At 36.0% G+C, this 16,247-nt stretch overlaps 1 protein-coding gene, 1 long non-coding RNA gene and 1 pseudogene across 2 annotated transcripts in view; all 3 read left to right on the top strand.

The window, feature by feature from the left end:
* Window positions 1–763, top strand: part of LOC120336656 (uncharacterized) — a 90,887-nt gene extending 90,124 nt beyond the window's left edge. Inside the window, exons 3-4 of the long non-coding RNA XR_013478162.1 lie at window positions 195–262; window positions 520–763. This is a non-coding gene — a long non-coding RNA (uncharacterized LOC120336656). The remainder of the gene's footprint in view (window positions 1–194; window positions 263–519) is intronic.
* Window positions 764–8,593: 7,830 nt separating this feature from the next.
* Window positions 8,594–10,792, top strand: LOC120338255 (aflatoxin B1 aldehyde reductase member 2-like). Its single transcript, XM_039406214.2, has one exon. The coding sequence runs from the start codon at window positions 8,643–8,645 to the stop codon at window positions 9,600–9,602; it is 960 nt and encodes a 319-aa protein (XP_039262148.2). The 5' UTR covers window positions 8,594–8,642; the 3' UTR covers window positions 9,603–10,792.
* Window positions 10,793–10,982: 190 nt separating this feature from the next.
* Window positions 10,983–16,081, top strand: LOC120338058 (aflatoxin B1 aldehyde reductase member 2 pseudogene; annotated as a pseudogene).
* The last annotated feature ends 166 nt before the right edge of the window (window positions 16,082–16,247 follow it).

Here is a 16,247-nt window from a genome sequence, read left to right as displayed (position 1 = left end):
CGTCGCCTTTCGCGTCCGTTTTCCGCTCGCTTTTGCTACTCGGCGTCTTTTTTACGAGTAGTACCTGCCTTTTTGCGCATGTAACGAAACAAAATAATCTCTATATCTAAGAAGTTTTGCTCACTTGGAAAGCTGGAATGGCGGGCAAGCTGTAAAGAGCAATTCTGGACATCATAGACGTTTTTTTTTATCAGAGAAGATTACAAACGCGATAGCGGAAAGATTTGTGTGGAACATTTTGCAGATAATGACAAAGTTCAAAGTTAGTAATTTTAATGTTTGCGCTTAATCATTAAAATTTCCTTTAAAGAGGGTGTCATACAAAACTGTGCTGTGATACAATTCCATAACACAAAGTTTGCACCTATCGAACTTGCTTTTGTAGGTGAATTTATTAGACATATTACATATTCATTTAATCGTAGGTAACATTGCTGGTACACAATGCATCGTAGATAGGTTTGTTTAAATTTAGGAATTTAGCTCATAGCCCACTAATTAATATTATCTTCTATGCAGGAGGTTGCAGGGCTGAATTCAACTTGCAGCCTTACCGATCACCTGACGATGCTCATTTAGTTTGGCTCGAGCAAGTCTTCTTGAAATGCTTGTGTGGATGGAAACTACCTATATTTTTTGCCTTCCTCCGATTTTAGACAAATTTATTCTGAGGGATTCCGCATATAATTCTCATTGATTGTTGGATGTTTATAATTCCTGTTGATTGTGAATTCTGATAATAACAAAGAGTTATTTTACTTAATTTACTGGCATCTTTTTCTTGTCAATACTCCAAGCTGAGGTAATAAACAAGACAATACATTTATGTCATCTGGAAGCAAAATATGCACACTAATTAATAGTTTGGCACATTGAGATAATACATCATGACAGAAAATACAAGTTAAAGATATGTATGACCATCACATGGTAATTAAAATTAAAAAAAAATTAATAGCGGCTGTGGAGTATGAAAAGTTCAAGACAAAGAAAAGTACAAATGTTCATAGCTCATGAACTCTCAATTTTGCCTCCATTGCTTTGTGAAGGCCAATATATTTCGAGTGGCTGAATTGGTTTACCTTTATGATAGCAACGATTTTGTATTTAATATAGCAAGATTATTTCAATTTAATTAAAGTGATATTATTTCCCAAAGCAATGCTTGAATCGTCTAGAATAGATCAGTGGTGTCAAACTCGTGGGTTTTCGAGAGCCGCATTGCATTTTGGAAATTGTAAAAAGAGCAGCAAACAGTTTATGATAATGTATACTTAAAAGATATTTTTAAGATAATTTTAGTTTGTGACATATATTGTGATGCAACTAAACAGTTGGATGAAGTTTTATTATTTTCTTCAATTTCAAATGCAATTACATATTAATATTTGCATTCCACTATTATTGCAACATTTGCAAGTTACTGTATTTATTATAAAAATCATAAAATTCTATGTACAACCATCAAAATCATTTTTGAACAAGATTTGAATAAGGAAAGAACAATACTTAATCTTAATATATGAACCTAAAATTAACAAAAATACTACAACATAAACTCAATGTTTTAATAATTACATTTGTCCTGACGTTTGGCATATTTTTTGTGTCACCAGCATACTAAGGCCAGGCTGAAATGATTTTATAGTACCAACTCTAACTAATGAGGCCACATGATCATGGGTTAATCTGGATCTTTGCGAATGTTTAATTAATTCCAGTAATGCAAAAAAGTTACTTTTATCATTTCATGTATAGATCAGTAAAAAAACAAATCACAGATTTTTTCGACAAGACATTTTGCACCACATTGCGTGGCATAGGATTGCTTGAATTATTATTGATATTGATTTTTAGTAACTAAGTCGTTGTATAATTATATTAATATACAAGCACATGGAAATTTTCTGTTCGAAGTTGGTCTTCGAATTTGTCATATTGACTGCTGAGCTTATTGTGTTTTTTCATTGTATTGATGGAAATATGACGAATTAAGCAATGTGCTTCAGAATTTTGGGAAAAGCAGAAATGTTGCAACTCCCATTTTCTTCGAAAATGTCACCTTCTTCATGTACTTTGCGTTTAATTTAATCACTCAAGTGTTTTATTCAAGTATTCTTTTGCTAGCTTGATGTGTATTCTTAATTGGGTCAAAATGTGGACAAAAAAAATTAATATTCCAAAACTACTTTCAGTAAATTGTTTTTTGTGTGAATAATCAATTTCACTTTAAAAGGTTTGAAAAATCTATTACATTTAGATAAAAAAAAAATCCAAAATACTATTACAATTATTGTTAAGCGTTCGAGGGACGCACTGGAAGTTCTCTGGGGCCGCGAGTTTGAGATCCCTGGTCTAGATTGAAGTTGTCCAAAAAATATATGATAGTATTTTATCATGAATGATTATTATACCCCTTCCGGAATTTCTTCTATAGTACTACCAAAAGTTGATGAACCGAATATAACACAGGTGCAGTGAGTTACCCGTAATTCTCATTTTCCAAAGCTGTTTTTAAGTATGTGTGGCGTGTTTTGTGCCTTTTTACGAATAATACCGCTTATGCAATCTTACGCTTTGGAATTTTTAGTTATTTTCCTCAAGTCCTGCAGGATGTGGGGGCCATACACAACTCTACCGGAGGGTCAAATGTCTTTGCATGCCTCCACAGGTTGTTTTTCTATTGCAAACATTTATGGAGTACTCTAATTATATTTATTGGAATCACATTGTCACTGATATGTCGCCAGACTTCTGATATCTCCCCTTCTGCTATAGTTGTCCTGTGAATAAATAATAGGAAATTGAGATTAGACGAATAGTTGAAAGTTTTGCTTTATGTCGGCTTAATTTTTTGATTGATATGCCTCTTGTGCTGCAGGAGTCTCACAATGCTTAGACAGGTTTGTCCACAACTTTCACATCTGAAGAAAGAGAGGAGATTTATTGTTTTTCGTTAAGAATAAATAAAGCAGTTTATATGATTTAGAATGGAAAAGCTAACAAATCCAATATCTCATGTTTTATGTAAAAAATATTTTACTGAATTTGGTATATAAACCAACTAATAAAAGGGTTTAGTCAGAAAATTACAAGCATTCGTGGCTCCAAATACTTGAGAGATCAGACTATACAATATAGACCGGTATGAGTGAAATGTTAGGTGAACTTGTTAACACTTTGATTCAATACGCAAATAAAAGTGAATGCGCAATAGTATGTTACAATAAGCAGCAATCAACAATGAGTATATATCCTCACTGATTAAAAAAATCTAACTGGAGGTGCATGAACTATTCGAAACCATAAGGGGTAAGTAAATATGTAATTTCGGCAAATGGGCAACTACGTACCGTACTGAATTAATAACTTCGTAGTATTTGACAAAGGCTGGCTTTCCCACATGTACTTAACAGTGCGATGCCCGGGTGTGATATACAACAATAGTATTTACCTTACCTTTTTCCGATTTCTTTTTACCTTAACTTTCCAAAATATCATTAAAATCGACAACAACTGTCAAAGCAGGCACGAACACCATTCGTGCTACGCCTTGAAAGCAGCACACATCCGCTCGTTTTCGTCTCGTCAAGTATGTGCATTGGAGCGTGGTATCGAATACGATCTTCGGACAAAAATGCCGGAGTTGCGCATCATGTTGTTTAATGTAATTGGTTAGACAGTTCTCTCGTTACGCTTGAGTGATGCGTCGTGGTATTCTCCCAACGTGATATCGTGGCGCGTGTGGTCCTTAGCTATCTGGCTGTAGCCGATGTCTAATGCGTATGTAGGTAATCGGACTGATATGATATCGTTTTATATTTTTTCAATGTTAGTGCCTTTGACAGAAATCGATTGCTTCGGCGAGCAAAACTCATAAAATAACATCTTGAGACTGGAAGCCTGGAAACTCGCAGCAAGGAACATCTACGAGATAGTAAACAAAAGAAAATTGACAAGTCGGCCCTTTTGAAACACGCCCTTTGTAATAACCATAGCATCGACTGGGAAAACAGCAGGGTACTAGAAAAAGAAACTCAATACAGGAGAAGACTATTTCTCGAATCTTATCACATAAATAAAGAGAAGAATTCGATGAATGACAAAGAAACCACACTTTTCCCGCCTGTATATAAATCATTGTTTAAATAGTCCCCTTTTTGTTTATTTATACATATTATCTTATCATCACTCTTTTAGATTAGAGTTGACGCCATGATAATTTTTTTCTTTTTCTTGCTCTATATATATTCACTTGTGTCCTTTCCATATCATGCCCTAATGAAGTTTTTCTGTATAGAAATTCGAAACGTCTGCAAATTACATCGTTTTGCTAACACCGGTTGTGCTTCATTTATTATCAACATGTGTTTACCTGGTGGCAATCACGCACTATCTTGAGACAAATTCATTTTTGTTACCAAATTTGCAGTTATCTTCGTTATAGCCTACATACCACGGGTGGCAACTTTTTTTTAATTTATCGTCGACTAAATTACCGCCCGACACTCCACTAGGCATGTGTCGCACTTGGGCGATAGGAACGGATTCAACAGCGACTCGAAAGATATATGTGTTTTATTGGGAGCGCAAAATAAATGTAACAAAACGAATTGTTTTGCGTTGTAACTTCGTATTTTCGGAAACCGTGTGTCGTGAAAAGTGAAATTTGATCTAAATCAATCGCAAATAATGTTTTATCATCTAACGTCGGGTACTCATCAATTTTTCGGGAGAACTCAAAAAGTAATTTAATTCAAAATAAAGAATGTTTCACTATTCCAAAAATTCGGAAAATCGAAGGTAAGATGGCAGTCGGCACCAATAATAATAAATGAAATGGTGCAATAACGCCATCTTCGAGTTCTGAATATTCAAGCTGGGATTATGGTGTTTGATGTCGCTTTTGCGAGCTCTTTGCGAGAAAGCACAAGTATAATCACACGAGACAGATCTCGTCGCAAGAGAATAATGCTCGTTTCTGATTAGTAAATTATAAATCCGAAATACAGAAATTGACGCACGGCGCCGAAAAGGCGGAAACCGAGTCCTAATAGGGATTCGAATCCTCTGGATTTGGTATTATCACGGTTTAAGATGTTGCTACCGTGTGTATTGAATCAGAAGACTCAGATTCCGGATTTGTGGTTTATTATGAGGCAACTTCATAGTTAAAACAGCACAAAACGGAGAACACAGAAAAACATGTCCGGCCGGCAGCGCGGCGACCGAAGAAGAGGCGGGGAGCTCTTTTTTTCTCACGACTCGATGGTGGTCGGAGTTTCACAGTAACCGGACTCGGATGAAGTATATCCAAATTAAGGGTCCTCGAAAAGAATATAGGCAAATATAAAAAGACAACTTAGTCCAAAACACACTGATAATAAAATCCGTGAGAGTATTCTATACCGTCCATCCTTACCTGGGAGTATCTGATAAATTTTTAATTACTATCCAATAAATGCAATCACAGAACAGTAGAATTACTCTGCCCTTACTCCACTTTGATAACTTATGGTACCGACGCAGAGATGACTTGCAGATGTCACGATCTCCTACTTTATCCCAATGCTCAGTGTATCTTTTCATTTCATTCAACCAACAAAACCAATCCAAATACGCAAATGAATTCAAGTGGAAATCCTCTTCTGTGAGCTTCAAAATATATTAAACTGATGACGTAGTAACGCATCACTCATGAGTCATGAGTAGCAAACCGAGCCGTGAGCGAACTATATTTAGTAAACTATGAGCTAGGCCTGGTAAGTTGTCCGTGAAGTCGAGATGTCCATCGGCCCTATACGGCTATGACAGTCAGGCGCGGCGGTGTGGCCCAACGGGCTAAGCGTTAAGAATACGCTCGCCCCCGCACCTCTAATTACTCTGCGTGGGTTCGCAGGTTCGAATCCCATGCAGGGATGGTTATGTGCGAGAGGATTGCTGGACTCCTCGCCGTCGTTGGGTGGTTCACGTAACCGCTGGTCGGTTACGGCTTCCTCCACCACCAAGTCCATGCTTCCGAAAACAAACAATACAGTAAAAACTAATCCCATACCCGACTTGGAATGGTAACCGGACGAGAGGCCGTGGTTCGCCATATGGATAAGCCGTCTTATCGGCTTTCCTCTCCCCCGGGATAAATATGTAAATCCTATCCTATCCTATCCTACTTTACCGAAAGTTGTACCCCGATTCAGGTTGTGTTAAGTTGACGCATGTTATTTAGTAACGTTTTTTTGTGAAATGTTTGACTGTGGTACTTGATATGGTATATAATTGACTCATAGCACGAGATATTTCAATTGATGTTTCAATATATTCAAGAAGAAATGATCATTGGTACCACGGTACCTCGATACAGTACTGGCAAGTCCCCGCATATGATTTTTAGGGAATTGTCTGCGTGTCCATATATTTGAGCATTGCTCTCTTGTATAAATTTTCATCCGCGTAGGTCACATGAATTAGCACCCAATCAATTACGTCACATTTATGTACGGGTGTACAAATTTACGTGGGTGCGGATGTGGGGAGGCGCAAATTTGTTTTTTTTTATGGCGGGGGGGGGGGGGGGGGGACCAGTGAAACACACACCAGTGAAAACGTCCATGGGTGCCAATTTTCGCGGGTGTCGGTGGGTGCAAAAGTACCGGTACCGGTATGCAAGTGCAAATGCCCCGAGTTCAGTTTACATGTGCAGATGCTACCGTATGACTCGGCAATTCATAGGTGATTTATTTAGTGATTAACCATAGTCTTACAATCCGTCTTAAAATACAGAAATACAAGGCGTGTGGGCACATTTTTTGGGAGGAATGCAATGCTTTGAACTTCCGATTATCGTATTGGATTATGCAATGAACCGGAATTCGACTGTTAAAGTAGCGTTATATAGACTATATACTACCGTATATAGTCTATAGCGACTGTTACCGTACCGGTACGATACAGCAATATAAAGAGTACGGTACCCGTACCGTAGTGCAAAATGGTAAGCTATACCATGTATGATCTATGGCTAGACATAAAATAACAAGTCCTTCCTTATGTGTGTGTGGTAGGGAAGCCGCTGATTACGGGCGATCAGCTCTATTTTCAGATTTTGTTTCTGTGACGTCGCATTGACGTAATTTTTGGATGACCAAGTCAGGTGGGGGTCAGGAATAATATATGCGAAAATTCTTATGCTAAACCTACTAGAAGTTATTGAGATACGAAACTACACCGGTAACGGTAGCGTATACACACGGGCGTCATTAATACAGTAATACGAGTTCTTTATTGTCGCTTTATTGACGCTAAGCCTAATAGAAGTTATTGAGGTAAGATACATGGGCTATTGCTGGACATAAAATAATAAGGCTTTATGTGTGTGGTACCCAACCAACCATTGCGTAAAATAATATGTACTTTCTGCTTGTCTAAAGCCTTGGTTAGAGTTGTATCGTATAACGCTCTATTAGATTGTAGCATGATACATGAGCTATTGCTGAACAGAAATTGGTCAGAATTGGATATCGTGAACGTTCTTTGGCGACAATTTAGTCGCTTGTGATCCTTGTTTATTTTGAGCTCTGCACAACGACCCCGATAAGAGAGAGGTCGCTGACGTATTGAGTGTGTTGACATACTCGTAGGCGCCGTTACGGGTGACCGTCGCTATAGTTTGGCAAGCTGTATTTCGTTATTGTGACGTCGCAGTGACGTAATTTTTGGATGGCGTCATCAGGTGGGGGTCAGGAATCATATATCCAAAAATTGTTACGCCACGCCCACTAGAAGTTATTCAGGTAAGAAAGTACATGAGACCCGTGTGTAATATGTTGTGACATTTTATAACGGTACCGTACTGATAGTGATGTTCACAATGTCACGATAAATGTTATATTCCTGTCTTTCCTGATTTTAGATTACTGCTGAAAAGCCCAAGTGTTGGTGTCCAGACTTATGTTTTCCTTCTTACATGCTATATGTGTATACTGTAGAAACTATATACTGTACACCAGGGGTGTGCAACCTGCGAGTGCGACCCGTGGGCCAAATGCGGCCTACAAAAAAAAATGGGGAAAGAAGTGCCCTTTTTGAATGCCGTGCCTTTGAAACAAGTTTCTAATTTATTTTAATCTGGTACAGTAGTATGCGCAAATAATTCCAATGCCTTTCCAATGCGCTGCAAGAGATTATACTATTAAAACAGAGACACACTATTAAAATGCAGTAGCCTATCCATGAGTATAGCACAGTTGCATTTAAGTATGTAAATTGATCCATAAAGTAGGTCATATCTCATATTACAATGCTGAAACTTCAAATACTTGCACGCGAAAGAATCATAATTTTAACAGGAGATCTTTATAAGATTTAGAGTAATATTGGCATTGGTCCTCGGTAATGTGATAAGAAATGTGATCGCACTAAAGTCATGTAGGAACACACACTTTTGAAATACCTAATTAAAGTAGGCCTACTCTACAAATGCAAGTCTCAAAAACGTTGGAAGGTTGGATTAGGTGAATAGATTTTATCACTTCTCCTATGATCATAATTGTTTCATTTTTTTTAATGGAAAAAAAACATTGTTTCTATATTTCAGATTGTAGAATAATCAGTTTTCTACTGCTGATACAGTGATAACAGTGAATATGTCTCAGGTTCGAACAATTTTTGGCTCCATGGAAATTGGCAGGCGGGCTGATATGGAAGAGGGCAAAAAGATGTTGAAAATATTTGAAAAAGAAGAATTTATTGAAATTGACACAGCTTATATGTACGCAGGTGGTAAAACAGAAGTTTTCCTGGGAAATTTGAAAGATGGAATCAGTAAGGACTTTGAATATGCTACAAAGGCAAATCCATGGGATGGAAAAGGTCTGGGAGCAAAAAGTGTGAGATCTCAGTTGGAAACATCACTGAAAAATATGAAAAGAGATAAAGCTGATATATTCTACCTCCATGCACCCGATCATAATACACCCTTGCTGGAAACTTTGGAAACTGTGAATACTTTATACAAGGAAGGAAAATTTAAAGAGTTTGGCCTGTCTAATTATTCGTCTTGGCTTGTGGCAGAAGTTGTTAATGTGTGCAAGCAAAACGGATGGATAAAGCCAACAGTGTACCAAGGTATGTACAGTGCACTCACAAGGATGGTGGAAAAAGAGCTGTTTCCTTGTCTCAGGTATCATAATATAAGATTTTATGGCTATAGTCCTCTTGGTGGAGGATTTTTAACTGGAAAGCATAAAATTGATGATCTTTCAAAGAACGAACCGGGGAGATTTTTTGGAAGTGGAAAATGGGTGACCGCATATCGAAATAGATATTGGAAACAAGAATATTTTGATGCTGTTGAAGCAATCCGTGAATCTCTCAAAACAGCATATGGTGAATCAGTTACAGTACCAGAAGCAGCCATAAGGTGGTTGTATCACCATTCCGCACTCAAAGGTGGGGATGGTGTTATTATTGGTTCCTCAACTGCAAAACATCTTGAAGAAAATTTATCTTATGCCAAGAAAGGTCCATTGGATGATAATGTTGTTGCTGTCATCAATAATATATGGAAAACCACATCTCACTTGTGTCCAGAATATTCAAGATAAGACGAAATTTATTTAATTTCACAATCTTCATCAAATCATCAAATAAGTTTTTCATTATAATGAATGGATAAAGAGTTGTTTTGTAATGTTGTAGGAATTTCACATATAATTTTAATGTCACATTGGTAGGTCTCATTCGACTGCTTCCGTGTGCCTTTACAATCACACATAGTCAGATGTTTTGAATATGCATCTCTAGATAATTTTTTTAAAGTAAGGTCACTTGTACTCATTCAGGAGTATCGCTCACTCATCCCTTATGCCAGCTCACGGAGTGTTTGTGCTGATCAAAAAGTGGATATTTGATATTCAAAACTAATCCAATATCTGTTTCAAAGCATAATTTGAAATATATAGGCCTACTTATCGGTATTCTCTTTTGAGCGCATGTTACAGTTACGAGCCTGTACTGTGAATAAATATGCACTGAATATAATCTATTTAATTATTCGCCAAACTGGTTATGCGGAATAACTAAATTGAAAATTGCAATTATGGAAGTCAAGTGTAAATACAGTATAGATTATTGTCATTATTTTTAATTGATATAATAATGAATAACAATCTCACCTCGTGTTAGAGCACCCTTTCTATAGCACTATCAACCAACTTTTCATTTCAACGCAATTAACTTTAAATTTGTGTTCTTCCTGTCATATTTTTGTATCAGATAGGAATGTAGAATTTTTTCTTGATAAATATTACAGCATTACGGTTAGCTTGTATTTACGTACGCGGTCGCGGTACGATCTGAATAATAATTTTCAATTTTTCATCAAGGTAATAAGACATGTCGATGTCATAGAAAGCGAGAGTTTTTTTTCAATTTTAGCCTGCTTATTTTAATTGTTTGCTTATCCACTGTTATCCATCATAAAGGTCTATTATGTCTTTTGCTTCGAATCAGTCGGTATTCAGGACATCTAATCTTTTTAGGAATTGTCGTAGTTTATTTCTTCATTACGATTAATGCAAGTTCTGATATTGCAATGAAAGTAAAATGTAAAATTACTTCTAATACCATGTTCATAATAATATGTCATCTTAGAAATTCTTTCTGTCCTCAAATGAGGCAAATTTGAATGGTACAACTTAAAATCCTTATTATTGAGTGTGAACTATAAATGATTTTGGTGTTTCTTTAATCACATTTTAATTTGTTACTGATTCTACAATTTGTGCAATTTCAGCATAGTTTATAGAGCAAATTTGGTTTATGTAGTTTAATATAATTGTTGCAACTCTGTGATGTCGATGTGTCTTGATCACCCAAGTCCATCCAAATTCTTAGATATTTGGAAATTTTGAAGCATTTTCAGTTGTCATATGTTGTAGAATTTTCTTGGAGATATTACAGAAACAAAGTGAAGGTAACGATAATTATAGGCAATTAAATTTACGATGCTATCATCATTCCTTTATTTCCCTACTACTAATTTTCTGATCTGTTAGGTTAGGCTAGGATAAGTTAGCAGGTGGGGCAGTGTATTTTAATCAAATCTGAAAGAGATAATATTAAGTTTAGAATTGATTAATGATCTCGTTTAGCTCAAGCATCCCATATCTATTTTTGACAAGTCCAAAAATATAAGCATTGTCTTTCATATGTGAAGGATCACTCATAGCTGTTATGATAAGTTGCTGGTGTACCCAGTAAATCAGTTGTATACTAGTTAATTATTTCGTTAGGGATGGTGGGGATGTTGGATTCAAATATTCAAAAGAGGCATACCGATAATTACAGTTACATGTAAAATGGTGATTCAATGTTATTGTAGGTAGAGGGACCAGTGTGCCACCAGTGCACCTGTTTGAGAGGCCAGTACACATTTTGAAACTAGGTTTTACGAGTGCTTGTTTTTCTGTCTCCATTGTGTAGATTTGATGTTTCTGTACTGTGCAAAAGATGTAAGATCAATATAAAATTGGTTGAAAGATAAGATAAGCAAACTTAGCTGGTGGCTGTACTTGTCGCTGAAATTGAATAAGTGAATAAAATACAAAGGTGAACACAATTGTTGAGAATTTGTAGTAGTGTGTCACGCCGTCACGGTCCTCACGGACCATGAAGGTTCGAGAAAGTTTGATTACTTTTTCGAGAGATGGAATGTTGGAAACACTGCAAAAAGTTTTGGCGCTGAAAGTTTCCAAAGAAGGGTTTGACAAAACCGCTAAAAAAGAATGTGCATATCTTATTTATCCTTTGGACTGAAAGGCAATGTATCAAGGTTATCGATTTGCAATTACCGTACATTATGCATTGGGTATGCAGTTGTCGGATGCAGTCAAAAATCCAGGGCAAGTTTCACAGATACTTCGAGTGATAAGAAGTGCATATACTTTCTATGGCATAGAAAAGCTTTGTTGCAAAATCTGCTACCAATTTTATAAATACTGCCTGTAATGGAACAGTTGCTGGTGCTTGCTTTTACGCTTGTTATACTGAGTAAAAAAATCATTGAAGAAGCGCAAACTGTTTTAGATATGTAAAACAGGATGGCAGAAAAAATAATGAACACAGAAAGGTGTTCATTTCTGGTTCAAAAATTATTAAAAATAAATAGGACAAGGAGAATTTACAAACTGCTGCCAGTACGCCTATGTTTTGGGAAGTTCTACAGCATAGATAAAGAAAATAATTAGAGAATAGCAAGGTCAGGTCAAGATGGAATGGTTCTAATGAAATTCTAACAGATTCTTTATATTGCAAATTTTTTCAAATGATTGAACTTTGTTTAATAATGTTGGAAAGTGCAATTGCAAAGAACGGACTTTGCAAAACCTTTGCAAAATAAAAGGTAGTGAATAATATGTAAATATTGCATACTGATCAGAAATGTTTTTCAAATAACAGAAACACTTCCTTCAGTATCATTTGTTTCATAGATTGTTATTGATAAATTGTCTTTGTTTTACTTCTGATCTTTGGAAGCAGCATGGTGGCTGTCTACGGTATAATTATTAATATCTTCATTGAAGGTGCACAACCTGCGGCCGTCGTGAAAAAATAATGTGGCCATCCACGTACAAAATCGTATAAACAAAAAACAAAAAAATTCAAAATACTGGATTTGGCGGCTATGCTTTGCAAACTTTTATAGACTAAATTCATTAAAATATTTGACATTTTATTATACTTATGAGGACAAGAAAATGGGGGCGACCTCCCCCCTCCTCGACTTTTGATTTTTTTCAAAATTGTGCAACCATTATGCAACTTGCTGCAATATATCTGCTCAAGAATAGATCCACCAAAAAAATCCGTTTCAAATGCGAATATTATACTTACAAGTAGTCATACATACTTCATAATTGGGCAGACTACACCTCGCATGGGTCAAATACGTGGTTATGACGCCATAACCCTTCACGCTCCTTCAGCGCACTCATCAACCCCCTGGAGGCCGTATTGAATACAAATACATGCAATGTGGCCACCAATAGCAAAAAGGTTGTGCACCCCTGGTTTAGGCGAAAGCATAGCTCCAATGACTAAAGACGTTTAAGAATTATTTAACAATTGCTTTTCTCTGCTTATTTATTCTTGCATCATTACCTGGGCTCTACAAGCATCATCAACTGGAACCTTGTCATGTGAAAGGGTAAAGTGGTTCCAGATTATTTTCCTTAGATTAAGGTTCTCAAGAAGAGATGGTGAAGCTACAACAAAGCAATTTTTTTATTTGAATAAATATATGTCCCATCTTCAAAATTATCTCTGTCATTAAGTGCTATGCGCTATTTTTCAGGCATTTTAAAAAATTTTCATTCCAATTATGCCAGACCCGGGCTTGGTTTATGTGACATTTTGTGCTACTGACTAAACGAAGCGTCGATGTCATTTGCCGCCGAGTGGTAAACACCATAATGTTTAAATTTACAAGTGATAAACACAAACTCGTTACAATATATGAACGCCATTTAATTTTACTTCAACTTGTCCAAGCAATACCTCGAAATAAGTGAATAACAACTCGCAGACAAATATTATATCGCAGTTAAACAATGTTATAAAAGGATTAATAAATAACTTGTTATACATACCGTTAAAGAACTGCCCGACACAAAATTCATTTTTTCTTTTATTTTTCAACGAGTACTTGCGATGTATGCTAGAAAGTTCTTCGGACTTCGATATTGGGTATTCCATACTACGCGCTTTTTCCTTTCTGTTTCACGAATTTGCTTATTTTGCCTTTTTATACCACGACAATACCCATCACCTAGGTATCACTATCATTCATGTACAAGGGCAGATTAGACTATTACTATACTTGTATTGACAAAACTCCCCATATGACGATTCCCAACATGAAAAGTGGAATTGCTCGTTGGACAAGACGTTGCCAAAGACTCGTTTTAACAACGTAAAATATAGCGCCTTGTTGGCGTTACCTTGGTTCTTTTTTAAAAATGACTGATCTTCAACATGTTTATGGTGGCTGCCAGACGTGGGCTATGCATCATAATTTTTATAGCATTTGTCAGTTCTCTCTGGTGTTTTTGAAATTTAAGGTGGCTTTTGTGTCTACCTACTGGCTGCAAGACATAAACGTATAATTTGCGACTCTCGGTTGAGAACTCTTGAACTAAAGTAGTGCTGTCATGAAGTTGTATCTTGGGTAAATTTTTCTCCCGTAAAATTGTGAAAATAATAGGTGCCACTCTGCTCATGAGAACGACGATAAGCGTAGGATGAAACTATTGATTTTGTGAAGTTTAAACAGTTCAGCGACTTAATGGCGTCGTACAAGTTTATGGTGTAGATATTGCCAACGTTTTAAATAATTAGTTTGCCATTGCCGACCGACTGCTGATAAGGGTAAACATGTCCCGGGTTAGAACAATTTTTGGCTCCATGGAGATTGGCAGGAGAGCTTATATGGAACAGAGTAAAAAGATGTTGGAAATATTTGAAAAAGAAGAATCTATGGAGATTGACACAGCTTATCTGTACGCAGATGGTAAAACTGAAGTTTTTCTTGGAAATTTGAAAGATGAAATCAGTGAAGACTTTGAGTATGCTACAAAGGCAAATCCATGGGATGGAAAAGGTCTGGGAGCAAAAAGTGTGAGATCTCAGTTGGAAACATCACTTAAAAATATGAGAAGAGATAAAGCTGATATATTTTATCTTCATGCACCCGATCATGATACACCCTTGCTGGAAACTTTGGATACTGTTAATACCTTATATAAGGAAGGAAAATTCAAAGAGTTTGGCCTTTCTAATTATTCGTCTTGGCTTGTGGCAGAAGTTGTTAATGTGTGCAAGCAAAACGGATGGATAACACCGACAGTTTATCAGGGAATGTACAGTGTGCTGACAAGGATTGTTGAAAATGAGCTTTTTCCCTGTCTCAGGTATCATAATATGAGATTTTATGGCTATAGTCCTCTTGGTGGAGGAATTCTAACAGGAAAGCATAAAATTGAAGATTGTTCGAAAAAGGAACCTGGAAGATTCTTTGGCAATGGAAAATGGGAGATCGCATATCGTGAAAGGTATTGGAAACAAGAATATTTCGATGCTATTGGAGAAATCCGTGAATCTCTTAAAACAGCGTATGGTGAGTCAGTCACTGTAACAGAAGCAGCCATAAGGTGGTTGTATCACCATTCTGCACTCAAAGGTGAATGTGGGGATGGAGTTATTATTGGTTCTTCAACTGCAAAACATCTTGAAGAAAATTTATCTTATGCCAAGAAAGGTTCATTGGATGATAATGTTGTTGCTGTCATCAATAATATATGGAAAACCACATCTCACTTGTGTCCAGATTATGCAAGATAAAATGAATCTCAGATGATAACTTTTTAAATATAATTCAACCATCAGAGTTGCTTAGTTTTTATGGCAATTCATATATAATTACAATATCATGATTTTTGATCTTGCTTGACTTTTTTCCAGTGCAATCATAATCTATAATGTGCCTATTGTAGGAATGCTCAATTTTCTATGATTTTATAAAATCAGCAAGTGCAATATTTAACTGAATTGTTCTTATTTTTTTAATGACAATATCACTGTCAGGCAACTTTTTATTACAATCATGAATTCTGAAGTGTTCCTGCGGTAATTGTTGACTTGTTGTATTGTTTTACTCGTCAATTTTAAATTATTTTAACATTCTAATAGCATGTTATGTTTCAATACATGCCAAGTAATATTTTTAATATTTTATCAATTTTTTGAGACTTGTTATATAGAGGCAGAGGTAGTTTGTTCATCAATCCCAATCCAGACTATATCATCAAATCTTATTTACATTTAAGCCTTATGTCAGATGGTATCCGAAAATAACTTTATTTTTTCAAAATTGTCTCTAATTTTTTACTACAAGTTCACAGATTCTGCTTCAAATCCAGAATGTCAACATTTCAATTGTGATTACTATCATTATGTATGCATTTTTATTGAATTACGCAATTGTTATACAAATTTAAACAGGACATCTTTCATTAAATTATCTCAATTGTCTTTTATTAAGAAGCGTTAGCAATGAATATTTAAGATGCTTTTGTTCTCTTGTTTCAATTTGGTATTGATTCTAAAACTTGTGCAATTTCAGCATAACTTATACCTGGCTGTAGGTCATATTTAGTGTTAATTTTATGATTGTATCTGTGTGATGCCTATGT

Source organism: Styela clava, chromosome 10 (genome assembly GCF_964204865.1).
Source record: "Styela clava chromosome 10, kaStyClav1.hap1.2, whole genome shotgun sequence".
Classification (NCBI taxonomy): Eukaryota; Metazoa; Chordata; class Ascidiacea; order Stolidobranchia; family Styelidae; genus Styela; species Styela clava.
The sequence above is the reverse complement of the archived record's forward strand: the minus strand, read 5'-3'. Positions and strand labels throughout refer to the sequence as shown.